The 27,107-nt window shown below is 40.8% G+C and overlaps 1 protein-coding gene across 8 annotated transcripts; it reads left to right on the plus strand.

Moving 5' to 3' along the window:
* On the plus strand, window positions 1-23,203 carry sorbs3 (sorbin and SH3 domain containing 3). Of its 8 annotated transcripts, none has more exons than XM_061728873.1 (21): window positions 1-77; window positions 6,959-7,028; window positions 7,736-7,921; window positions 8,121-8,193; window positions 9,872-10,005; window positions 10,118-10,181; window positions 10,820-10,852; window positions 10,950-11,037; window positions 12,262-12,370; window positions 14,808-14,861; window positions 15,019-15,126; window positions 15,764-15,819; window positions 17,136-17,206; window positions 17,670-17,731; window positions 17,827-17,873; window positions 18,004-18,118; window positions 18,211-18,336; window positions 20,231-20,776; window positions 20,906-20,988; window positions 21,095-21,201; window positions 22,286-23,203. In XM_061728873.1, exons 2-21 carry the CDS (start codon window positions 7,017-7,019, stop codon window positions 22,297-22,299), a joined length of 2,088 nt encoding a protein of 695 aa, XP_061584857.1. In that variant the 5' UTR covers window positions 1-77; window positions 6,959-7,016; the 3' UTR covers window positions 22,300-23,203. The 8 variants fall into 8 exon arrangements, with proteins under 8 accessions (XP_061584857.1, XP_061584856.1, XP_061584860.1 ...); XM_061728872.1 differs by having other exon boundaries at window positions 22,469-23,203; XM_061728876.1 differs by having other exon boundaries at window positions 20,231-20,332; window positions 21,880-23,203.
* Window positions 23,204-27,107: the final 3,904 nt, after the last annotated feature.

Here is a 27,107-nt window from a genome sequence, read left to right on the forward strand (position 1 = left end):
GTTCCCTCCTTCTTTATCCTTCAATTCCTCCCACCCTTCATACGGAGGAGACTTCAGTGTGCAGCCGGCACTCGCGTGTAAGTACTCCACAGCTTCTGTCTCCTCTTCTCACTGTGACCAGAACAGCCAGGGTTAGAGGAAGTGACAAAGTTTATCCAGCCTCTAGTTAAACTGCTAAAGTTTTTAATTGTAAAGTTGAGTTCAATGATCATTTTTGCAGAATTTGCTAAAACAGATTTGGGTATCATGCTCACCAATGGCAGGAATGAGGCTCACTATTTCTGTGACTGTGTTACCATTTTAAGCTTTGTTTAGTATTTCATTGAGCATCTACTGAAGCCAACACACAAGAGAAGAGTTTACAACACCACTGCTTTACTGTCAGAGGTTCAGACTGGTTATCCTCAGGCCTCTTTTCAAAGTGGTCTCCTGTGTGAGTCATTGGGATATTTTAGTCCAGCATGTTTCTGTGTTGAAAGGATTGTTTTTGAAAATAAGCATCAAGGCCCATGAGGATTTGTCAGTTTGATCTGATGTCTTTGGCACAGAAAAGCGTTGTTTGTGTCCTTAGAGATGTTCTTCAACCTGTGGTATGAGACCCACAGTTGCTTATCTGTCCTCCACCCTTCTGATGATGCTTGTTTGCCTGTAGATGTATATCTCCAGTATGTCTGAGTTTGATGATAATGTTATCATGTCATGTCTACAGACCTGCTGCTGTCTGTTGTTTTAGAGCACCTGGTGGTTAGGAAAGAAAACCTGGTTACAGTCACCAAATAATGTAGTTTTTGATTGCACAACGCTCTTCTTATTCAGTTGATTTGCTCACTTGAGTCCTTGGCTGTTGTCCTTTTAATGAGCCTGTGCCACAACATGCTGGCACTGTGTGAAAGGAGAGTGGTTGGTCTTTACAACACTCTAAAGGTCAGCTGGAGTCCTTCCATCCATGGAAGCACAAAATCCTGCACCTTCCTTCCTGTCCTGATTATCTCTGGACGAGAAAAAAGGAAAAAGGAGCTGAAAATGAGGAGACCTTGTTGTTGTTTTGATAACAGACTGTGAGTGAACAAGGATGCAGTGTGAGAGAGGTGTCGGGTCCCGGGCCAAATCTGCAATTGCCTCTTGCATGATTACCTCATTTAGGCGTAGAGTGACAAGATGTCAGATGTGATCCCAGCAGGGGGGAAAGTCTGCCCCTGCGGGACACATATCAGCAGTTTAGCCTGCGATGCTAAGGCTGCCCTTCATGTTGAGCAGCTCAACTGTTTGGTAAAAAACAGTCCTGCGAGGAGTGCAGGCTCAGTTAATGGATATCTGCCCAGAGCTTTGCTCTACCAAGCCAGACCACTGAATTATTAAAAAGAGCTGAGACCTTCAGTTTCAGGGTGAAATTGGCCCACATAAAGATGTTAAAACAAATCAATAGAACACTATAAATTCCTTTCACTGCTGTCATTTGCTTTGCTTGTAGTTTATTTCTAAAACAAAACCCACACATGGCCGAGCACATATCTTTAAGCACATGACTGGCTTTTTCACCTCTGACAAGGATCTTGTAATTCAGGCTACCTGTTGCAGACTCAGAGCCAGCGCCTGTCAGCACAGTAGATTGCAAGCTCTGCTCTTTTTGTCTTCATTGGCAGGGACTGTGGGTGAACTGGAAATCCTGGTTTTTGGGTAAGAATAGTTCTGCAAGAAAGCCAGAGAGGTTTGTGTAAACAGCATTCCCTTTTAAGCTCTGTTGACTGTATGGTTTGCCCAACAATAAAGGCAGAAAGTGACTGACTCATCATTGCATGTGACAAACTTTCTTCTTTGAATAACTTACCTTAACGTTGGCAAAACATCCATCAGGCAAAACATCCTTTGCAGCTTCCGCATGCAAAGGGGACATAGCATTAGGAGAGGACAACAGGGAAGCAATGGGATGTTTGCATTACCCTTTGGTTAACCCCGTGCTGTGAAATATCACCTTATCACAACAATAGGGTTGCTTCACTGAAGGTGGCCTGACAGGTCAGGGTGCCTTTTTGAGCATGGGCCGAAGGGGGTTGCTATAGCGATGCCTGTCAACCGGGAAGTCCTCAGAGGAGGCAGGCAGAGGGAAAGCTGGGAATGTGAGAGATATTGTGTGTGTCCTGTTTAGTTTCAGGAGTCAGAAAGAGAAAAGGACAGAGAAGTACTGCAGTGTGCTTTTCATGCACAACTCAAACAAAAAGAAAGAGATGTGAGTTTAGTAGTTTGGGGAGCTTGCAGGGTGAGTCCTCTGCAAGCACACATTTAAATCTTTTTTTGTGAATCTGTGTTGTTGTAACCTGCTCGGGGATTATGTGCAGCTCCACTGGTTTAATGCCAGAGAAGGTTGGTGTCTTTGCTGCATGTCTGAAAACAAAGTCACTAATTTAATCCGTGTAGCTCTGATGTTGAAACGGATAACATGAGTCGTTTGACTGAGCTTTTGAGTAAGCAAGAGGGAGCAACTGGAGTTGCACGCTTATAATGGGTAGTGTTTCCCAATATGTCATGCTTCACACCAATGCCCAGTGGGTATGAGCGCACTGGGAATGGTTAAGTAATCTACAGAGAGCCAAAAGAAATCACTTGCTTCGTCAGATGTGTCCTCATCCTGCAGGCAGCTCTCAAGTCCAACACCCACCTGGACTGTCCACACTCCCCTCTGTTTCGGGGCGATTTCCACGGCCTTTGTGATTCAAGAGTGCAGCTGCCACTGCTCATACTGTACCCTCATCCTTCCATCACGCTTTGAAGATGCAAAATGACAAGCATGAGGATTTGTGAAATTGTTTTCCTGTTACTGCTCTCTGAGCATGGGTTTTCTCATGCTCTGGTAGACTGTACACACCGTCAAATAAGGAATTATCTTTGATGATGTGATTTTTTTCCTGATCAGAGTTACTTGGACTCAGAGTTGGGTTCTTCATAGAAGGGGAGGCTGTGATTTATTGGCATTGGGGTTTTCCTGGGAACACGTTGGTTTTCTGTTGACAAGAAACACACACGGACTCCTGATGTTCAGAGTGGAGGAGCACCATACAAGGAGGCCAAATACTTCCCTCCCTGATGGATGTGTGCATCTCCTCCATAGCTGCATATCATAAACTCGCAGGTCGGCTGCAGGACCTTGTATGGGCTCATCTTCTTAGCAGCATGGTTGTGTGGTCAGCCTCTCAGGCCTCTAACACAGCTGCGCATGTGACTCATTTAGCGTGTTTATAAAATGCCTGTTTTATTTACTCAGCAGATGTTCTTGTAATTAGCATCTCACTACTTTTTAAGGCAAGATTTCTGTGGCTTTAAAAAAAAACAACCTGTTATGTAACCTGAGCAGCAGTAATGCTGCTTCTTATCAGAACTGATAAGACATTGCTGTTACAGCATTGCTGTCCAGCAGCACCTCACAATATCCAGGACATTATACCCTACATCAGATGAGCAAAGTCTTTTTACTGCGTGAAGATCTGGCAGCATTTAAGTCGAGTCTATCTGCACCTAATTCTCCTCACTAATGTGAGAAGTCGTGTGACGTATTGCCCACCTGCTGCAGTAATTGATTAACGCTGCGTTTCTTCTCACGATCCTGCATGCTGGGACAGAAGACAAACCCTCTGAAAATGAATGGAGGCCTATTTGGGTCAGACCTTATTCTTCCTGCCTTACTAATGACGTGATCCTCCTGCTGAACGCAAATCATGGCTCTCCTAGATGGAGACCAGAGTAATTCACGGGTCAGACCCGGCGCAGTTTTTCAGCTGTGTTGTTATCTTAACAGCCTCCTTCTTTCGGTGAACAATACAAGAAGCTCTCTTCCTGTGTATTGGAGTAGAAAGTCACTCTGGGTCACAGTCTTCTCAGAAAGGTCACATCTTCCAGTGGAAGACAGAGAAATTTGATGAATTGTGAATATCAATTTGCTTCAAGGAGATTTCTGACAGAAAGAATTTTCTGTTGTCCGTTTACAAATTTTAAAGTAATCTGGTTTTCCTAAAAACGTTTTGCACATTGAAGTACTTTTGTGCTACTATTACAGGAATCACATCAGGGGTGTGGTAAAGGTCACTGTCCTTGTAAATGCTGAGTAAGTTTGCTGTGGCTCACTTTCACTTCAGATAAGCCAGATGTCTCATCAGCTAACCTTTGAAAAAAATAAAAAGGAGAAGGACAAGTTAGATTTGGGGACAGAGGTGGATATTTTCTAAATCTACTGCTTCTCATTTCACATATCCTTTTTAGCTGCACTCAATTGAGCTGAATGTAAAGCTAACAAAATTTACAGACCAGCTGGAAGCCTAAAACACTGGTGTTGTGAAAGCATGTCCAAAAGCAGGACATCACCTGTGCATTGGAGGTGCACATGGACATCCACTATAAATCGGAGTCAATAGTCACGATGCTGCAGGGGTGTGGCTTGTACAAACACATACCAGACAACATTCACACATTTCACAAAGACGCCATCCAGGCCCTCAGACACCAGCAGATCTCCATGTGGAAGCGTGGAGCTGCCTCCTGTGTTCACTCCAAGTAATTACATAAGAATGCGCAGGACTCTCAGAGCAGACTGCTGGAGTAGACTTTTCTCGCTGGATATCAACACTGATTTTGCCTTATTAGGTAGGATTGTGTTTGGTTCTCTCAAAGCAGCTATGTGCGTGTTGTTGGAGCAGACACTGAAGTCAATGTTTTGTCAAGAGTTTTTTCTTCATCATGTGGTTTCTTGGATAAAGGAGAATATTTCAACTCTTGCACTTTAGAAATATAAACATGCCTCAAAGATTTATTCAAGTATTTCAATTACAAATGTCTTTCAGTCAGTTATATTACGTACATTCTTTGTAAAACTACATTTTTCCGGTCATGAGCAAATCAATCAATTAACATCAGCTTTGATTAAATAAACTCAATTTCAAACATTTAAACTTGTGGGTCACGTTAGCATCTACCAATCTTTGAATAGTGTAGTGAGCCTAAAATACGATTAACATTTCTAATAATATTATGCACAATTGTATTTCTGAACATCAAACCGGTCTCTAATAAAATTATAGATTTCTGTATAATTTTATGATCATTCTGGAGAGCATTGTTTATCTAGTTGGGATGTCTAAGGATTATCTTGGATTATAAAATGTAATATATAGCTTTTTCAAAGACATTTAGTGAACTGTGAGAATGAAATATGCTGCTAAATTGCATTCTGGGAATTGAAGGACTTTCCCCAGCATGCTTTTTTGTCAGGATATTTAAGGAGATTCTGTACAAATTGGTTAATGGTCTTTATTACTCTCCATTAGCTTGTAAATATTTTTCATTAAAAGTCACGGCTAAATGCATGACTGGGAACAGAAGTCATCTGCCATGGAGGATATTTTTAAAGGCAAAAGGAGCACCTTTTTTTTCTTTGGTAATCCTTGAAAATCCTTCATGTCATCAATGTCATACGCCTCTTAAAATCAGGGGGAAACTTGTTGAGGTTAGCTTGAGTGTAAAAACTGAGCAGCATGCCAAGTAATCTAATGACGCTAGAACATGTATGAACAGAGCTTGTGTGCAGCTTTTCCTGTTGGATATATGATCGGCTGGATGTGATTCCTATAAGTGTTGCTCCATCATGCCTGTGCATTAATGGCGTTGTTGTTGTCACAATCCTCCGGTTGCCATCTTTTTTCCTGTTATCTAACACAGTTTATTAGAAGATGATGATTCACATGAGTGACACTGTTGTCTGAAAACTAGAACATTGATCTTATCAGTGCAACTGCTCTTCACTGCAAATAGACACAGAACTTATAGTTTTGCAGGTCTTGACCACAGTGATGATAGATTTTAATGCTCTGCAGCAAATGCCACATGGACAACCCATTATTGTAAATTATTTGGGCAGCTCTCACCCCATAGAAGTTTGGCCTGTAATTGCTTCACTTTCTTTAGAGGCTGCAGAGTTGTTGGTCTCAGTTGAATAAAAAAATCCTTTATTAACTTACAATATTTTTGGCGTCAGTAGATACGATATTCTCAGCTCAGTTTGTCGTATTGACCACAATATTGTTGTTCGCACATCAAGACTCAGTTACCAACTTACTGTTTCAGCAACCTTGGCTATACGAAAGCTGCGGTTTCCATGTCTACACTATTATTATGGATCGTTTAGCCTCTATAGGTGCCTGACACATTCAGCGGCGGAAAAGACCTCCCTCTCACTCCCCACATGTCTTTGATGTTCAAACAGCAGGCTGGGTCTGTTTAGTCGGAGGTGCAGCAGATTAGGGTCTGCTCTGGGCTTTCAGTAGCCGACCTTCCTCGTCACGCTGTCCCTCCAAGTCAGACACATTACACCACTGTGTGACTAGGAAAAATGAGGCAAGCCCATGAGTCACTGTCATTGTTGTGGCTGGATTTTTCCTTAGTTACAGGGAAAAGTGGATGACGCTGACTTTCTTTCTCTGGAATACCAGTGGGATGGGATCATGGAATAACTTGTACTTGGGGGTAAAATGCTAATTTGTGTTGGGGAAGACTGGTACTACACCTCACAAATCACGTATCAGAGTGTTTAAAAAGGAATTAAAAAAAATAAAACTGAAAAATGAAGAGTTAAAATTTTCAGATCCTGTGATTGTTTTTATCTAATGTTAATATTTTCAGTCAAACACCCCCTTAAATAACTAGAAAACCCACATTGTTCATCTTAAAGTATGTGCACAAACTCCTTTTGAACATGTTTTTTGTAATGGGTTACTTAAATTTGTTTTCCCCCTCTGTTAACTGATTAGAGCACTCTTTTTGGAAACTGTGATGTCTTGTTTCTGTACAACTGTGTGGATTAGCTCTGTCTTAATGAGTTATTTCATAAGAAAATGACTCAAGTAAAAAACTGTGTCAGAACTTTAATGCTGAAAAGAGTGTAAGGCAACATAAAAAGACATGTATATCTTTGCAGATATTTGATGCAACGGAAAAGAGTTTGATACCTGTCAAGAGGGATCATAACGGATCACATGAACACTCAGGTAAGGACATTTTTAATTTAATCACATTTTCATCTTTGAAATATAGCCTTAAAAAAACAGATACTGATAAAATCAAGTGCAGAAAAAAAGAGCAGTGTAGTCAAATTTATTGTAGTCTATGCCACAACAGCATGCCTTTGGTGCAGATAAAAGTTGAACTGTTGCTACGAGGAGCAGAGGGCTTTCCCATGACCCCTGGCAACCACACATGGAGTGTCAAAGCACCTGATTCAAATGCATGGTGTTCCCGTAGAAGAGCCAGACTGGCCATTATGGGCTGGTTGAGGAGGAAAAGGATTACCATGGAGACAGTGGGACTTTGAGGTTGACATTAAGGACCCGATCCCAACTTCTCTGACCCCCAGCTCCGCCCCCTGTTGTGAATAGGGAGTTAATGGGCTCATAATGGTCCTACACTGTCGCTGGGCCCCTACTATGTACCTCGAGTGAGGCATTTCTCTAGTTCTGGCAAAACAGAGATGATGAAGAGGGTTGGACACCATTCCCCACTGCCTGCGCCTTTTTTTATCACATGCTCCCCTCAAAGAGGCCACTTATTCTCCAGAGAATAGCTGGACCCCTAACAAGTTCACATGACCTTCCATAGAAAGTGTTTTTTATATTAAGCACCCACAGGAGAACATGACTGGAGCAAAAGGTCACACACTGTTTTGTTCATCCATATTTCCAATTTTCTCTGTGTTTAGCAAACTGCGGAAGTGCGTGGCCATCCAAATGGCTCTCTTGTTTTCTCTGGAGAGCGTGGAGTTTCTTCAAGCCAGCACATATTAACTTCTCCAGAGCTGACCCATCAAGTGGTCATTTCCCCTGGACTTCCTAGTCCTCCTCTCAGCCCTTTTAACTTCAGTAGGATAGCAAGCAGAGAGGTCAAGGTAAGTAATGTCCTGCAGACCGCTGATCATAACAGTGCTGAAGCTGAAAAAGAGAAATTCCTTTAACAAGTGCTCCACCTTGTGGAAAAACTCAGCATCACATACTCTATACCTTCGGCTCAGTACATGTTTTGGAATTATTGATTGATTTTAGACTCCACTGACTGGACTTTTACATATATGCTTGTGTCCTTTTAAGGGGCCAGACCTGAATGGAGTGGGCTCAGCAGCTCCCAGCTTTGGATCATACTATGGACCTTCAGACTCCCCAGGTAAGATCATCATTGCACATCAAGTCAGAGTTTTGCTGTGCAACTTCAAATAAATTGTCAGGTAATGCATTATGAGAGTGCATCAAATGATGACACCTTTTGCATAATAGAAGGGTTATTATTTCAAATGAATGTTTTGTTGTGAATTTCCTGAATTTCCTGAAGAGGTCTTTTTTGAAGTTTCACTATTAACACTATTTACATTCTACTGGCCTTATTTTTAACAGCTTGTGCTTTTTATTATTTTACTACTTTTCTTATCATCTTATTCTTAATTTTTTCAATCTTATTTTTTATTTACTGTCTAATTATGTCTTGCCGCTTTTAATGTCAATGTAAAGCACTTTGAATTACCTTGTGTTGAATTGTGCTATAAATAAATTTGCCTTGCCTTGCCTATTAAAAAATTATAATAATAAATTAAAGCTGCAAGCAGCGATGAACGGGCCCTCGCACTCATGGCCACCGCCCCCCATAAGCATATCAGAAATGACACCACCCACGACTTCCTATATCAAACCATTCAAAAGTTATAGCTGAAAAAAGGGACAACCAATCAGAAGAAGGGGCGGGGCTAATTCAGGCCAATGAAGCTCAAGGACTCAATACCGAGACCCATGACACCACCCACGACTCTTTATGTCAAACCATTCAAAGGTTATGGCAGAGAAAAGTTTTCTAGGGGGCGCTGTTGAGCCGTTAGGCCACGCCCATTAATGCAAACCATGAAATATCAAATTTATCCCCAGCCTGGCTTGGTGCAAAATTTGGTGACTTTTGGGGAACTATCAAATATGGATCAATCAGATGAAGAGGGGGCGCGCTTTTTGGCGTATAGCGTTGCCACGGTAACACTTTTGAAAGAGAAAAGTAATGTCGCGTAGTCGCAAGATGGAGACGCACATTTTGTTGTATAACACACCTGGGTGCACGTTACGGTTCGGGCCGTATTAACTGTCGAAGGAATGGCATAAATTGCTTCAAAATAACGCAATTAATTCAAAATGTTCAAAATGGCCGACTTCCTGTTGGGTTTCGGCCATGGCGCCAAAAGACTTTTCTTTAAGTTGCGACATGATACAGGTGTGTACCGATTTTCGTGCATGTACGTCAAACCGTATTGTGGGGCTTGAGGCACAAAGTTTTCTAGGGGGCGCTGTTGAGCCATTTTGCCACGCCCATTAATGCAAACCATAAAATATAAAAATTTTCGCCAGGCCTGGCTTGCGTGCAAAATTTGGTGACTTTTTGGGCACGTTTAGGGGGGCAAAAAGGCCCTCCTTTCGTCAGAACATTAAGAAGAAGAATAATTCCTACAGATACAATAGGGCCTTCGCACTGCAAGTGCTCGGGCCCTAAAAAAAAAGTTGTAATGATAATCAGATTTGGTGCAAATGTGAAAACAAAGGAAGAAAAGTATACAGAAATGAAAAATGAGTTGTTAGAAAGTTAAAAGTATGAGAAGGAACCCAAACGCACTTGAAGACAAGTGCAGCTGAAATGTGCATAACATTACCTTTACCACACACCTTTTTTTGTTTTTAAATGGGAAGAGAAGCATGGGCTTGAACTCTGGGCATGACATAAATCCCAGAGTACTTGAATGTCAGGTAAAATCAATGATAAAAAAATCTGAAATTATAAATCAAATCTGGCTTGTGTTGCTGCTGTGTCTCAGGTGGACTGGCTAATGGTGTCCAAGGCTCCTCCACCCTCCCACGCAGCTGGACCCCCAGCAGGGAGGAGAGGCTTATCAAGTACTCAGGAATAGGTCCTGTGGATGAGACCGGGATGCCGATTGCTTCCAGATCTGTAAGCCAAAGACAGAACTGCTTCATTATCCAACTTTTGCTCCATCTCATGTGTACTTAGGACTTATCTGGAATAATTTACCTTCTGCACCTCCCCTCTCTTCTTACACCAGAGTGTAAACAAGCCCAAAGACTGGTACAGGAGCATGTTCAGACAGATTCACAAGAGGCCAGAGGGTAAGGGCACTCCCCCCTCTTTGCTTTCTTTTCACACACCCAATTGCAGAATGAATTCCTCTACGTCAGTGTGTCAGGCATGGTGGAGGTGATCCAACAGACAGATTATTGCAATAAGACATAACGAAAGAGCATGAAAGTCTTATGTCACTACCGCTCATGAGTTCTGAAATTAATCCAAATTCTTACGTCAATCCTTTTCAGATCTTACAGGTCATTTGTCTTATTTGAAATTGGCAACACAGAGTAACAGTTTGAAATTACATATTTTCCACATGGTTTGTTTTATCAAACTGTGTAGGAACTCCAACTATTGAGGATGCAATTTAAAACATTATCAGAAACAATATTTCTGCTCAAACCCACTTAAAATAATTAAGGTTGGAATATAAAGTCACTTAAAGGAGCTTTTTAAGCAAAAAAAGGTTGATTGACCGTGTTTAGACTGACTTTCCACTATCAAATAATTATGTAATTATATAGTAGAAATGGTCACTACTAAAGAAAAAATATTATGAAAAGAAGGCTTTGGCACATTGCAACTTTTTGACCTATTTGTATAGTTGCCTTTTGAAGCAGGTGACTTATATTTCTGTTTACACATCTAACTTCATCTAAATCATCTTTATGCTCCCCAGACTCAGAAGATTCAGAGCTGTGGTCAGCTGAACGTGAGTGAATCCACAAGATATCACATCATTAGTCTTCTGGGTTGTATAATCAGTTCTTTATTTCAAGACTGATTTTCACTGATCCGCTGATCTGCAGGGCTCCGGCTGGCTGCCAGAACAGAAGAAAGCAATGAAACAGACAAAGATCTCTTCAGGCTAACACCACATGGAGCGCTACCAGATTGGTGAGTTTACACTGATTACACTGTAACTGCTTCGGGTTCACAGGATAACTTTTCAAATCCCTGCATGCAAGAGTGCGCACTCATCACAAAATGCTCTGAGATAGCTTGACAGTCACTCACTTCACACCTTAGGGCAATTTAATAAAAACTCCAGTCAATGGTAGATGGATGCTGTTTTCACTGTGGTGAGAAAATTGAACTTAATGTCCACCACTCAGAAACGAGAAGGCCAAAGAATCATATTTAAAGGGAGAATTCCACCTTTTTGCAATCTTGCAGCAAGACCGCAGCAGTGTGCCTGAGGTAGACGGTGCTAGATGGTTGCAACAGTGTCATCACTGTCTCTGTGCTAACCAAAATGTGGTTTCTTTCCCACACCTAACTACAACTGAAAATAAAAAAAATAAAAAGTGAAAATAAAACTAAGGGTGATGAAGTTGCAGATGATACAGTATGTACTGCGTACTGGTCCAGTAGTGGTTGCTAGTACTCAGTATGCCACGCTTAAACAACTATAGTGCAACACAAATGGAAGCCATTCCCATGACGACTCTGCTGTAGTGCATTATGGTATATAATACATGAGGTAGACTGGTTGCTTCCACACTGGAGAATGTATTTGAAACTGCGAAGCATCTAGACATTATGTAACTGTTCACATACTGCAAGTGATATACCGGTACTATATTTCGACAAAAATGAGGATGCACTAGTAGTACAGTATGCAGTTTTGAAAATGTCCTTTGTATTTATGTGACGTCACAGGTTCAGAGACCAACAAACCATGTTAAAAAATATGAAGCCAAAGTGAAACTCAGAGTGTATATTCCTGTGCTTGCCTTAGTTTTGTCTGGACGCCTCATCAAGCGAAGGAAAAAAATGTTTTCATCACACAGTATGCTTGAAACATGTTTGTCGTATCACGATACTAATGCGCATTAGATAATTGTTATTATTAGGAAGATAGAAGACATCCCTCACTTTATACTCAAGGTTATGTTATGTTACCAATGGATTATTTCTCACTTCACATACATAGAGACTTAACATACAGTTTAAGTCTTATGTGGGTGTCAGCTTAAACAAAAGCCAAGAGCTGGAGGGAAAATGTGCAGGAATTTAGCTTTAGTTGTTATCGCCACTCATGATGAAGCCATGATTAAGTTGCTGTCCACAGTTTGAGTCTGTGTGCGTGTGTTTCTGTGTTGGGATGTAACGTTTCAGGAGCGAGGATGTAGATAAGCTGTCAGACCCAGGAAAGCAGCACCCTCAACCCAGGAGCATATTCGACTTTGAGCCTGGGAAGACCACAGCCTCGGAAAGCCACAGCCAGGTATGACCTCACATGCGGAAACCTTTTAAAAATAAAACCTGAAAACGATTCCTGAGTAGGACTTTAAGCTCTACATCTAGCTCGCATCGCTGTTGACTCTAATAATTATAATTGTTTGTATAGTCTGTTTTCCTGAAAGGCTCAAGAGCAGGTTAGTCCTTGCATTTCATCTTCTCACGAAATGTATTCACTGACCGTGTTCAGTACTGGTTAGAAATACTCCCTTTTTTAGTCAAAGAAACAACATTAATTTAGCCTCTCAGACATGAAAAAACATGATCCGTGTTGGCTACCAGATTTTTAACTGTCAGTGATTTATAAGTTGGAGAGGTTGACGCTTCACTGGGTTTGTAATCCATTAACTTCAGTGTCCAGCACATTTTAGACACTGATGTAATTGAGCCTCGTATGCTGATTTTTAGTCGGGTTTAAATTCCTCTGGTGAGCTGCTGAGCAGCGTCTATAAAGCTGCTGTTTTTTTAATGTTTCCTTAACAATGTCCCAGGTCCAATGTGCACATTGTGTGCTGCATTTACACTTGCAGGAAAAGAAAAAAAAAGAAAGAAAGAAATCTTTGTTTCTACCCCCCAAAGGGAGCTGTTGTGTCTTGTGATCCGTATTATGGTGTTAACCTCTTGTGGTGTATAATGGCTCACAGCATGGAGACTTATTTCATTTCCTCTTTATGACAGCAACCAATGTTTGATCCCCTGGACAGTTGTAGGGAAAACCAGCTCAAATACCATATCAGGTGTTGTGCTGCTTCTCAGCGAAGAAGCCTTGGCTTCAGAGGAGCAAATTCAGCCAAGATTTCAGACAAAAACAAAACAAAGCTGTAGTCCATGGTTCTGACGAGCAGAGCCTTTTAAAGTAATGTTTAATGGAATCAGCTACTAATAGTGTCAGGTACTGTATTTGTAAGAGGAGGGTAAAAGAGACATTTGGCATGCTTGATACATGAAGAAATATGTTGGTTTATTATTTTGCTTGCATTCTGGCCAGTCCAAATGTGTTTTGGTAAACTGAAATTATTATAAGTTCTCTAAATTTTGGAAAGTCTCCTATTAAAAAAAAAAAAAAAGAAACACGAAATAACAATTTTGAACTGATGTTTTGGTTTCTATCTGACCCTGAAAGTGATCCACTGCAATCCAAATTAGTATTTTATAATTATGAGATGTTTAGTTGTGAAGTTTGTTTTCACAAAAAACAAAAGCCCTCTGTGGTATCAATTTAGCTAATACCTCATCTGGTTCCAAATTCCTCTTAACCCTTGTACACGTATTTAATGAGACAAACTGAGTGCCAAGTAACAAATCTTTTATTGCTATGAATGAGCGTTTTGAGACTGAATCACACATAGAGCTTGATGAATGTTACTTGTATCTCCGGGCAAACATTTGGCACTTCATGGCAGCATCATTATGTCCCACAATGCCATTATAAACAACTCATTGAATCAAAATTATGATCTTGAAATGCAGACTTTAGACAGTAAAATTAGATTGTTGCACGCAGAGACTGCAAGGTTTAGACGAGACCAATCAAAGTAATACAGTACATGAACCTGGAAGCATTTAGCTTGTTATCTGTCAATGGTTTAAAAACCAGCATCTACTTTGGCTCCAAAGTGCATTATGACTTAGTTTACAAGCACATCTGTGAGGACATCATTAATACTGAACAAGAAGCAAAGGCTTTGTAACAAAATATACAGCTATAGAGTTGGTTCCTCTTCAGGTAAGGCTTTGCTTATTGCGGAAAAACGATGTGAAACCCCATGCCGCACATTAGAATTATAATTACAATTCCATTATTCTGTCCAGAGTCTGGGTGCCTTACCCACCTGCCTACACCTATTAAAACCATTATGACCATCATAAAAGAAAAAATATATAATACAAAGAAGACTTGGAACAGCTGAGACTATTTTCGTAACAAAGCCACAATAATTGGCCCTCTTTGTTCCCAAATGAAACACAAAGATGCACGTCTCTACTTAAAATCGTTTGTGAGTATTACCATGTGTGTATAAAGAAGTATAAATATTCCGCTCAGTTAGCGGTTGAGATTTGCAGGGAACTGGGACATTGCAGACCCAGATAAGAGTAGGATTATCTGGTCTTCCTATTTTTATGTCCAGTCACAGTTTCGAATCAACTCGAACTTGCTGTTACCTGGAAGAGGGGAGAGAAAAGCTGAGCTACCTTGAGGTGCTCGCACTAGTGTCTGCTGCTGTGAACAGAGGTGTAAAGACGTGGTTTAAAAGAGCACCTTTGTACCGTATCCGAGATATTTTGACAAAGATGTCTCACAAACATTTTAATAAGACGGCTGGAAAATGTGTCCGCTTTTTAAAACGGTGGCAGAATACCTTTTGTTTAAAGAGTTAATATAGTTTTAAGTGTTTTTTTCCTCCCTTCATTTCTGTCTGCAGGTTCTTCTGTCTCCGAAGAAACCACCTGAGAAGCCAAAGTCCCCTTCCATTGAGGTGAGCATTTGAGATACAAGGAAAACTTGACCTTTAGAAGTTCATTACACGATGTGCATTTTCTTTAAGTTTAGAAGAGACTTCATTAGCTCCAAAAATGAAACTCCATAGCAGTATTTTGCTCTTGCGTTCCAACTTCATAATTGCTGGGGTTCAGGCCAGTTTGGTATCAGAGCTGAGTCGATTTGAGGCTGAGCTGGACATGGACATTCAGGGCCTGGAGAGGACACTTTCCCAGAAGAAACAACGTCGAGGCCGGGGTGAGGTACTGAGCCCCCCGCCTGACTCTCTCTACCGAAGCATCTTTTCTCCTCACAAGTCTAGCAGTTCACCGTTTACGCCCCACACTTCCAATGAAAGCTGCCAGTCTGTGAGATCACTCTGCTTGCTGCCTTTGAAATATGCACTTTTTTGTTTTGTCTTTGACCTGGTTGACTGCCACAGAATTGCCTGCCTGCCTTGCACTCAGATTGATCTGCTTCCTTTCTTAATCACACGCCTGCCACTTTTCCCACAGCAAACGTAGACCTGGCTGCCAGAATATTTTAGGCATAGTTTTCTTTGGATCATGTTTTTTTTTCATTATTCTAATCTTGTTTAGTACTTCCCTTTCCAGTGCCACAGTGACTTGCCAAAAATGCCACTTCTACTGTGTTTTCTTCTGTGATTGAATCAACCTCATGGACTGTAATTTGACGGAAATCAGAGACAACTCAGACAGACCATGAGCAGTGTGTGGTAGCGTGAGGAGAGTAGGACCCAGGGGATTTCTTTGCTCCTTTGGGAGTGGTCAGCACCTCCACTTTGTCTGAGTTGTTGTCAGATTTCCTCTGAGCAGTGAGATACTGAGCCGAGTTGTGCTGCAGAGAACAAACTGTGTTTATTGTTCACCTTTCTTGCAGGAGGCCTGTAGCAGGAATCCAGTATCTCCTCCAAAGGCTGTCGCTCCCTACCACAGGTTAGTCAAAGACAACATCAACGTGTTACCTTGTGATCACATGGAGGGAATCTGTGAGGATGATTGCTCTGTAAGACTATTAGCTGCATTTGATTACAGCTTTACAAATCTTTTAAACATACTTTCATGGTTTGAAATGCTTTTTTTTCTTCCCTTTAGAGTAGATTTTATTTCTGGATTCTACTTAGACGACAAAACATGTAAACAGATTTCACTGCTGATTTGGGAAAGTTTTTTTTTCTTTGCATACACACTCCACTGAAACAGATTTAGGGCTATAAAAATGTGGCAAAGTTTTGGATACACAATTGTTACTGTTACAAAAGTGCAGTTTTCTTACCAAAATATGAACAATTACATAAAAAACACATTTGATAAGGCTGTTTGACATGTCAAAAGTAGGTGTAAACCATGTTATGGATGTCAATGCGCAGCAGTCCTTTAGACAGACATTGTTTTCATAGTGTTTCTTCTATTGAAGAAACACGTACCAAGACAGCGTAAAAGAAAATATAGACACTTAACACACTCCCTCTGAGTGAAATTCCCCTCCTAATCCACTTTGATTTAGCATCAAAGCTCAGTAGAAACTTTGAGATTCCTTCTGGTGTTTTAGGAATCAGACCACTGTAATGCTAAAGAACAAACATGAAATACTTGGCACGGTGTCATTCAGATGCTCCTGTGGTTTTCTGTGCTGGACGGTCTGTTGGGAAGCTGTTAATTTAACAAATTGATGTTCAGTATTTGTTCCTTGAAGCAGCAGACAGCATTCCACACTTCCTGCCATGCATGTAATGCATTCTTGCAGGACTCTCATCATTGTTTGCTGAAATGAGATCAGAGATTCTGACCTCTTTTTATGTGTTAAAGGGATTTTGCGGAGGAGGTGGACATTGAATGTTGAACAACAAGGCTTTTTCTCAGCTGTGGGTGTCCAGCTGCAAACACTCAATTACAAAACTAAACTGTCTGAAAAAATGGAAATAAGTTCAGTGGAAGCCTGGCGGTCTTGATGCTTTGGGTTAATTCTTAATCCACAGACACACAGACTTGTGATTCTGACCATGAATGGAGAATCAAGGTTGTAAATGTAATAAAAATTCCACACCTCCATTAAACCAAATTTTCAATTCAAGGACAACAACTTGCACACACATTCCTCAGTCTGTCTGATTATATGTCTCAGCTCTGTCCAGTGTATTAAGACCATCTGCAAACAGATGATCCGTACGGTAAACCTGCGGGAAATCACCTTGCATGCTGACTCACAGCTGCATTCATTAACATATTTTCTTTTTTTTCTTTTCTTTCAGCAGTTCATTACCACAAAAACAGTCTGTCCAGCGTTCCAGTGGCATTTCAATGGAATCTGCTCCTGCATATGGTAAACATGGGGTTTATTTACAACCAGTAATGTTCATAATTTACCCATCTTTTCTTTTTCCACGAATCTGCTGGTTTTCATAATGCACTTTCAGAAAGCAGGTGACTTATATTATGAGATAGAAAATGTTTAAGGAACTCATATTGTCATAGTTCTCCTTCACGGCTTCTGTTGTCCTCTGAGAGTGAGAAAGTATCGAGTGTTTGCAGTTTTTATTTTCCTATAGAAACAGCTGTGGATGGGTGGGGAGGAAGCCCACAAAAATAGGAAGTAAAACTCGGAAGGCTCGATTAGAGATTAGCTTTATCCAGTTATTCTTCCAGGAAATTCAAGACCCTCTGAACTTTTGTAGTTGTACTGATTGATTTTTACATAGCAACACATTTAAAAACAAGTTTGCAGAACAAAAGAGTGGGTGTACTAGAGTCCTCTCATACATTGGTGTTCCTACTGGGTTTCACAGTGGACCGTCTTTCCTCCGCAAATGTAACCACGGAGCTTCCACCAAAAAAGGACGACAAAAAGGTACGTCTGTACAACCTTCTTATCGCCTAAAAAGCTGGATAGTCTTAGGAAATCCCTGTTTTTCCTAAAACGCAGAATGATGTGTGTATTTTCAGATGAAAGCAGCCAGAGCCAAGTTTAATTTCGCGGCTCAGTCACCCAAGTGAGTTGCATAAGCTGATGCAATAAATATACTATTTCCTTTCTTGCATGATCGCTAGTGAGCATGACCTCTTAACCTATTTCATAAAATAGATTTGAAACAATGTCATAACTCTTTTCTTCTATTCCAGGGAGCTCCCACTGCAGAAAGGTGACATTGTTTACATCCACAGGCAGGTAGATGCAAACTGGTTTGAAGGAGAACACCATGGAAGAGCTGGTATTTTCCCCACATCTTATGTGGAGGTGATTTTCATCTCATTTGAAGTTAGTTATCTCTAATGGGCTTACGTTATGAACTCTTTTCTAATAACAAACTCTTCATATGTCCTTCTCAGGTTCTGGCTCCCACAGAGAAGCCAACACCTATAAAGTCTCCCACTCTACAGGTCTTGGACTATGGGGAAGCTGTAGCTCTGTACAACTTCAACGCTGACCAACCTGTTGAACTTTCTTTTCGTAAAGTGAGTGATTCGTTCATGACCTCATCACTCACAGTTTCCACCTGTTCCCGAAGCGGTTGTTTTGTAATGGATCCCAGGCTTTAAGCTGGGAAAACCTTTCTTTGTCCAAGGAACACCTACCGGGCACCTTGGGCATTGAATCATCTGGAGGAAGTGGTCAAATTAGAAACATGTTCTGTATTTGTTGTTGGATTCAAGGGTTTCATGGGAAATATATGAATGCACACATGTGATAGCTGGCATTTTAAATGATCTTGAGTTTGAGGTGAACATTTAGGTCTTATCTTGTATTTATGCTGGTTGTGGTTCATATATGTGGCTGTGTTCTCTTAATTGTGCTGTTACAGTCTAGGCCAGAATCCTAGTAAAGGGCATTTTTGTTTGATTTGTGTAATTTATCCTTGTTCAATAGCTAACTTGAAATGCAGTCCTTCATATTTTTAGAAGAGGTTTTTCCAATACTTAACAAAAAAACAAGAAAAACATTGACACTGTTATTTTTGTACATTTAAAAAATGAGGTAATTCACATCCACCACTTTATTAGGTGTACCAGGTGTCTCCATTAAAGCGGTCACTGGTCAGTGACTGTGAAGTGAACGGCTAGCCTGGCTTTGAAACAAAATGAATGCACTGATGCTGCTGAAACTCAATAAGAGTCACATGCCGTTTGTTTAATCTGCACATATGCTGGGCTGTCAAAAGTAGTTACGGATAGCGTGTGGATCCAGTATTTTTCCTAGATAGTTGGAGTCTGTCAGACTGGTACCTTGTAGAAAATTCCAATCAAACTAATAACCGTAAGAAAGTTGTGTATATTTTTTATAACCTATTCAGAGACTCCCAAGTCAAGATCAGCTTTATGAAACATCTGTGAAGTGTTTTGCAAAAGAGTTGTGTTTCTTAATATGGCAGGTTCTAATTTAACACGTACAGCAGGAACAATACATGTTTATTATTTTTCAATAGAACAATAGTCATAAGAAAACACATTGTCAATTATAGGTCCTTCCTCCTCGATTCCTACCATAGTACTGTTTAAAAAGGAGAAACTTGTTAGAGATATACTGCAGCTGTGTCAAATTAGTTTGTCCTTCCTCTCTTTTCTGAAGTCCTGGCTCCCCCTACAGCTGAGCAGAAACCACCCGCCACCACAATAAGATACTGCTGTCATTAAAATCTTATTAGAGCATTCTCATCATTAGCATGCATATACTGTAAACAGGCTTCCTTATTCAGTTCTTTTTGATAGTTACTGTGTCTTGTACATCATTTGTTTGATAGTATATCATGGATATGAGGATCAGAACAGAGCATAATCACATGAAACAGATCAGCAAAAGCAAAGCCTTTACAAATTTTAAAAACAACAATATAGAAAACCTCAACCACTTACCAAAAAATCCCAGAATATTTAAGAAAACACAAAAACAAAAGACAAATCACAACAACATTTCAGAGTAACACAATCACAAACTGAAAACATCACTTTTGAAAATGCGTGTAGAATTCACAAAATACATTTCACAAACTACAGTAATATTTATGTCAGCATTGAAGCTTGGTGGTCAGTTCTCACACAAAAAGGTTCCTGCTTTGGATCCTGACAGGGGCCTCTCTGTGTGGAGTTTGCGTGAGTTGTCTCCGGGCACTCTGGCTTCCTCTACACAATGTAGTTTCTGAAATGCAGTATTTTTGTGATTTAAAAATTATTATTTTTGAATGAAATCCTGTTGCTATGTTGTCTTAAATAGTGTCCTGTTTTTTTGTTTCGTGTTGTTCTTGTTTTCTTTTATTCTTTTCTGTATTTTGGGGTTTGATGCTGTATTTTGCACATTTGAGCCACTGTATTCCTATCAAATATAATATTTTCTAAACTCTATTTTCCACTCCAGGGTGAGGTGATCAGCATAACCAGGCGTGTTGATGATAAGTGGTTAGAAGGCAGGATCTCTGGAACAAGCCGGAGCGGCATCTTTCCGGACAGTTATGTGCAGGTCAACAAGATGCCCCGCACCAAATACTCCACGGATGAATACTCGCCGGGCCCCATGTCTCCCATCTCCCCTGGACCCCAGAGTCCAGGACGTCCACTCCGTTCCCCGTGCCCGCTGTCACCGTCACCGTCATCCTCTTTCACCCCCACTTCACTGAGTCCAACGCCTGAGCACTCCACCATCAAACCGTCCTCACCTGTACCATACGGCAGCCCTGCTTCACAGTCACGCTCCCCCACTCAGACACTCTTATCCAATCATAAGCCCAACTTCACATCCAATACTGCTTCACCGAATAACCAGAACAACCACTGGGCTGCAACACACTCGGCCCACCAGAGCACCACAGTGAGAGCTGTTTCCCCTCCCACTCAGTCGTCAGCATCCGTGCACAGAGCAGGAGCTTCCCCAGCGAGCACCTCCAGATACCCTGATCCCTCACAGGTCTGCTCTCACTCCCACCCTGAGAAAGTCACAACATGTCTACACTTGTGCTGCCACTCCTTGTTGGGTTGCAGGACTCTGGCTTGTTATTTATTATGTCATAATACCTGAGTTTCTGTTTTTTCCTAGGGTGCAATAACAAACCAAGGGGCCCGTCCTAATGCACATGTCACCTCAAACAACCTTGGTTCAACAGCGGGGCAAAACCGACCGTAAGTCTGTTTCTTCACATTGTTTGCAGAACAAAACAAGTGTTGCAACTTTGGTGGAACTGTGTTTTCCACAATTTGTTTGACTTATCCATACTCTCTGTTTTAGCTATAAAGCTGTTTACAACTACAGACCACAGAATGCAGATGAGTTGGAGCTCAAAGAAGGTGACATTGTACAAGTCTTGGAGAAATGTGATGATGGCTGGTTTGTAGGTGAGGAATTTTGAAGACACTTTATTCTGTTTATTGGTGAAGTAAAAAAAGATCACAATTTTGAAAATGAAGTTTTAGTTTTGGGCCACCACTTATCCACAGAACTGCTTTAGTGTAATGAGAAACATAGAGGATCTGTTTGCAAAAAGTGGCTTTAATGGCTGTTCTTTAAATACTTTTAATCCACAAACTATTCCTTGAGTGCTTATGCCCTATGCGGAGGTTTAATACATTATTTTTCATGTTTAATTTGGTACAAAGACAACAGGGGTTGTGACAGATTAGCAGATAACAGAAAGAGAAAATTGTAGAAGGACAAATATGTAACAAAAGATTCCATTAAAAAAAAACAACCCAAAGCCCCATAATATCTGACATGACCTATTAAGCATATAAGCAATAACAAATCGTATGTGGAAGTTCAATTAAATGGTCAGCTGTATAGTGTTAAACAGAAAACGAACAGAATTAACAACAAAATTTGATAAAACATCCTAAACAGAGGAATTAAAGCGTTTCTGGGTTTTTGTGGCCGCTTGTAAATTTTCTGTTGTTGCATATCTCCCCCTAGTGGAACATTTGAAACATTGCAGGCATCACAAGCACAATAATATACGTGGTGTCAGTAGGTCTGTATACACTGTTGTGTGATAACCACACGTGTTCTGCTGTCCGTAGGTACGTCAGAACGGACTCATGCTTTTGGGACTTTTCCTGGGAATTACGTGACACCAGTTTGACTTCCTCACTTACTGCTTTGAACACATCCAACTGGACTTGTATGAGCCCGACTAGTGATAATTTCCCCGTAACAGTATCCACCACACTCCAGAAGCTGGTTTATCGAGGCCTGCATGCTCACTGTTTTTCCCAGAAGAAAAGAGAGGGAATCCATATAGTTCCACTCCTCACCTCCCTGCATGTATGTGTGTGCACATACAGAATGCGTGTGTGTTTGCATTGCACAGAGACTTGGAAGTGTGTTTTCACACGGATCATACAAGAAGAAAGAATGAATGCTGATGTGACTGTTTAAGATGCTAATGATGGATTTTTTTTTTTTTTGTTCCACAACTATTTGCAGCTGCAGGACTTTAACATTCCTTCCCACTTCCCGCTGAAGAGCACTGTTCCCTCTGAGGTCCTGACAGTGTCCAGCTGCATTCAGCTTTCACACAGTGTCACAAACCACTGCTGAAAATCATACATGAGCATTTTGTAAACTATTTTGCTGGAATATTAATATCTCATTAAATATTTCCCCCAGATTTTGTTTTAGATCTCTGAAAATCCCTGTGACAGGTTTGAAGGAGCAGCACAAACATCTGAGCGTAGTGCTCAAAGTAAAGCACGGTATATGCTCAGGCATATGAGGACCGTTTACAGCCCTCCAGAATGTTTTGGGTTTGGGGACGTCTAAAGCAACGGACTGGTTTGCCATACGTGAAAGTGAAGGGATATAAATTGTACAACGTGAGCTGTGTTGAATAAACTGAAAGTAGTAATCACAGCAGCAGATTGCTGAATTATCATATGGTGTGAATTAATATTGTATGTGCCAAAACTTACCTAAAATAATAATTAAAAAAATGAGTGCCTCTGTTAAACTATTGAAGCAATATCTCCAGCTTGCTTTATTTCTGATATGTTTACTGCTGCTTTTACAACATCCTCTTTTTTACTATGGGATTAATATCACCACTTTGAAAACTCCATAAAACAAAATTCATCTTCATTTGTTCCAGAGCATCTTTTGATGAGCTACGACTAACTACAAATCCTGTTCATCAAGTTATTTTGATGTTTTATATGACAGTGTCATGATTTCACTGTAATGAACCTAATTTTATTGAAAATGAAATGATTGTACAAAATTAAACAGTTTATAAGACTTAAAGTGTAATATAATAAATATATTTGCTTAAAAAACAATTTATTGCATATGTGTGGTACGCATTTCATGCATACAAAGTTATTAAACATTAAAGACTGATACTTTAAAGCATATCGTGTTCTTGGACTATTTTTTTAAATAATGTGATTATATTTTCATGACACACAGCTCTTTGTTGGCGCTGAACCTTTCTAACCCAATACCTTTGAAACTGTATGGTCAAATTAATTAATAAGGAAGTATATAAATGCATCAATGGACACGCACCACCATAGGTACAAGACCTCATCACTGCACAAACCTCCATCCGTTCCCTCAGATCTACAGGCAGCCTGCTCCTCCGAGTCCCAAAAACAAGACTCTGCACCCTGGGGGACCGAGCCTTCTTCTCATCAGCACCAGCCTGTGGAACCGTCTCCCCGCCCAGCTGAGGGCTCCACAGAACTTGGACAATTTCAAAACAGGCCTGAGACCCTTCCTATTCAGGAAAACTTTTAACTGTTAAGGAGAGTAGAGAGGAGAGGACGCCGGCATGTTTGTTCACCGCTTCTCAGTCTCTGAGTTTTTAAATTTTATTGATACTGACCTTTTCCTGTACCTGTTTTAACTCGTTTTAATCTTGTGAGCACTCTGAGATTCCCTGAATGAAGAGTGCTCTATAAAAAAAAAAAATTCTATTATTGAATGAATGAATACTTTATTACAGACTCAAAAGGTTCCATATAAAATACAAACCGGATTTGGTTGAAGTTGGGAAATTGTGTAAAATGTAAATAAAAACAAAATACAATGATTTGACAATCCTTTTCAACCCATATTCAAATTGAATACACTACAAAGACAACATATTTAATGCTCAAACTCATAAACTTTATTTTTCAAATAATAATTAACTTAGAATTTCATGTCTGCAAGAAGTGCAGTAGAAGTTGGGAAAGGGCATGTTTACCACTTCGTTACATCACCTTCCCTTTTAATAACACTCAAACATTTTGGAAGAGAGGAGACTAATTCTCTTAGCTTCTCATGTGGAATTCTTTCCCATTCTTGCTTGATGAACCGCTTCAGTTGTTCAACAGTCCGGGGTCTTCTCTGTCATATTTTACGCTTCATAATGCACCACACGTCTGGACTGCAAGCGGGCCAGGGGAGAACCTGGACTCTTTTACTTTCAAGCCACGCTGTTGTAACACGTGCAGAATGTGGCTTGGCATTGTCTTGCTGAAATAAGCAGCGGCATCCATGAAAAAGACGTTGCTTGGATGGCAGCATATGTTGCTCCAAAATCTGTATGTACTTTTCAGCATTTATGTTCCTTCACAGAAATGTAAGTCACCCATGCCATGGGAACTAATGCACCCCCATACCACCACAGATGCTTTTGAACTTTGCGTTGATAACACTCTGGATGGTCCGCTTCCTCTTTGGTCCGGAGGACACGACGTCCAGTGTTTCCAAAAACAATTTGAAAAGTGGACTCATCAGACCACAAAACACTTTTCCATTGTGCATCAGTCCATTTTACATGAGCTCGGGCCCAGATAACAAGGCGGCGTTTCTGGATGTTGTTCATAAACGGCTTTTGCTTTGCATGGTAGAGTTTTAACCCGCATTTACTGATGTAGTGACGAACTGTATTTACTGACAGTGGTTTTCTGAGGTTTTCCTGAGCCCATTTGGTGATATCCTTTACACACTCATATCGGTTTTTAAGGCAGTGCCGTCTGAGGGATCGAAGGTCACGGTCATTCAGTCTTTGTTTCCGGCTGTGACGCTTACGTGCAGTGATTTCACCAGATTCTCTGAACCTTTTGATGATATTATGGACCGTAGATGTTGAAATCCCTAAATTCCTTGCAATTTTGCTTTGAGAAATGTAGTTCTTAAACTGTTCAACCATTTTCTCACGCAGTTGTGGACAAAGTGGTGACCCTCACCCCATCCTTGCTTGTGAATGACCTAGCATGTTTGGGGAGGCTCCTTTTATACCCAACCATGGTACCCACCTGTTCCTAATTAGCCTGATCACATGTGGGATGTTCCAAATAGGTGTTTGATGAGCTTTTCTCAGCTTTCTCAGTATTTTTTTACCACCTTTCCCAACTTCTACTGGACGTGTTGCAGCCATGAAATTCTAAGTTACCGGTAATTATTATTTGGCAAAAAACAATTAAGTTGATCAGTTTGAACTAAATATGTTGTATTTGTAGTGTATTCAATTGAATATAGGTTGAGAAGGATTTTCAAATCGTATTTTGTTTTTATTTACATTTTACGCAATTTCCCAACTTCAACCGAATCCGGTTTATACATAAATACATATAAATTACAGGTCACACATTAAAATACATGCAAACATCTGTTCCAATGTTTCCATAGTCCAGATGTGAACCTTGTATCACTCCGTTTGACGTTAATGAGTGCAGTTATTAGACAATTTTCTGACTCATGGAGTCGACACATAAATTTAAACATAAAATTCCTCAGCAGAGCATGGAAGGTGGGGACATAACTCATTAACAAATAAATTGCTTGGACTTGTCCATCTTGGAAGCTTAAGGAAGATCCTGAACGCATCATTATATGCTACCTGCAACTTCTTTAGCTTGGCAGTGGTATAATTACACCAAAGGTGAGCTGTGTAAAGAAGTGTACAATAGGCTCTGAATAGATTTACTTCAACATCAGCTTTGCACATATGGAATCTACAGGCATATTGGCCTGAGCATGGAGCTTACAGCACTGACGCTGGATGTCATGATCACATAGATCCTCATTTATGATGTGACCCAAATACCGAACTCTCTTAACAACATCTAAGGGTACATCTAAGGGACAGTAAGAATGGGGGAAACTTTTGTTTCTGATCCTCCTTAGCTTTAACAATCAGAATAACACTCTTCTTAGGGTTAAACACAATGTCATACTGGACTCCATAGCTAGAGCACACTTTAAGCAGTTGCTGTAGCCCAGCACTGTATGGAGACATGATGACCAGGTCATCAGAATATATGAGGTGATTAATATTTCATCATTATATGTATAATGATAATAATAATAATAATAATAATTATTATTATTATTATTATTATTATTATTATTATTATTATTATTATGTTTGGGAAGCTTGTGCTGAAGAAAGCCCCAGCAGGGGGCGCTGCGGGCCTCCCCAGTGCCACAGCTTCCTCGCACCTGTGGCCAGGTGAACGCTGAAGGCTCGAATTAAGTCTGATTTATGGTTCCGCATTACACCAACGCAGAGCCTACGGCGACATTTACGCGGCGACGTACCCGTACCTGCGCGTCGCCGCGCACCCTACGGCGCAGGACTGCGTCGATTTAACGCGGAACCATAAATCAGCCTCTTAACCGACAGCCGCCGCCTTGGTGGCGCGCGCTGCGTCGCTCGGTCAACAGGTGGCGCCTGAACGCAGCGTGGCAGCTTTCAAATAAATGGCTCAATTATCTCCGCAGCAGTACCCCCCCCACCCCCCTCTCTCTGTTTCGTGATGCGACACGCCCCTGGTGCTGCTTGTGCGTCTTGTATTTTGGAAACGGCACATGGTGCATTGCTGGTGTCACTGGTGCCACTCACTCTGGAGCGGGAGCGCGCCGTCTCTGCATCTGACAGCGACGGGACAAGCAGACGGAGGACAGACCGGTTCACACTTGCTTCTTCTTTTGGAGATAAGTCGTTGACAGAGAGAGTCGGACTGGAACCTGCTGTCCACTGGGTCAACATTTGTTGTTTTTGTCAAGAAAAGCGAGATTTAAGAGGCTCCCTGAATCACACCTTTTACATTTGGTAAGTGACTTAAGCTCATAAAAGTGTTCCAGCATGGTTCAGATAATTCAAGCACCTGGATTTGATTTTAATTGACACAGCTCAGTTAATTACTGAACACCTTGTCTGTTGGGGGGTGCTATTGAACGCTCACCTCTTGTTGCAATATCTTTGTGTATGGCAGGTAGATTGAGCTATTGTCATAAAAAATATTGTGCTCGTAAAATG

The sequence above is a fragment of the Cololabis saira genome, chromosome 9 (assembly GCF_033807715.1).
Source record: "Cololabis saira isolate AMF1-May2022 chromosome 9, fColSai1.1, whole genome shotgun sequence".
Taxonomy (NCBI): Eukaryota; Metazoa; Chordata; class Actinopteri; order Beloniformes; family Belonidae; genus Cololabis; species Cololabis saira.

Bases quoted from the DNA above. Each gene is read 5' to 3' on its own strand.
- sorbs3 (XM_061728869.1), top strand. The intron at 8,194-9,871 runs GTAAGATCATCA...GCTGTGTCTCAG, and splicing joins TGGACCTTCAGACTCCCCAG to GTGGACTGGCTAATGGTGTC. The intron at 17,207-17,669 runs GTAAACATGGGG...TGGGTTTCACAG, and splicing joins GGAATCTGCTCCTGCATATG to TGGACCGTCTTTCCTCCGCA.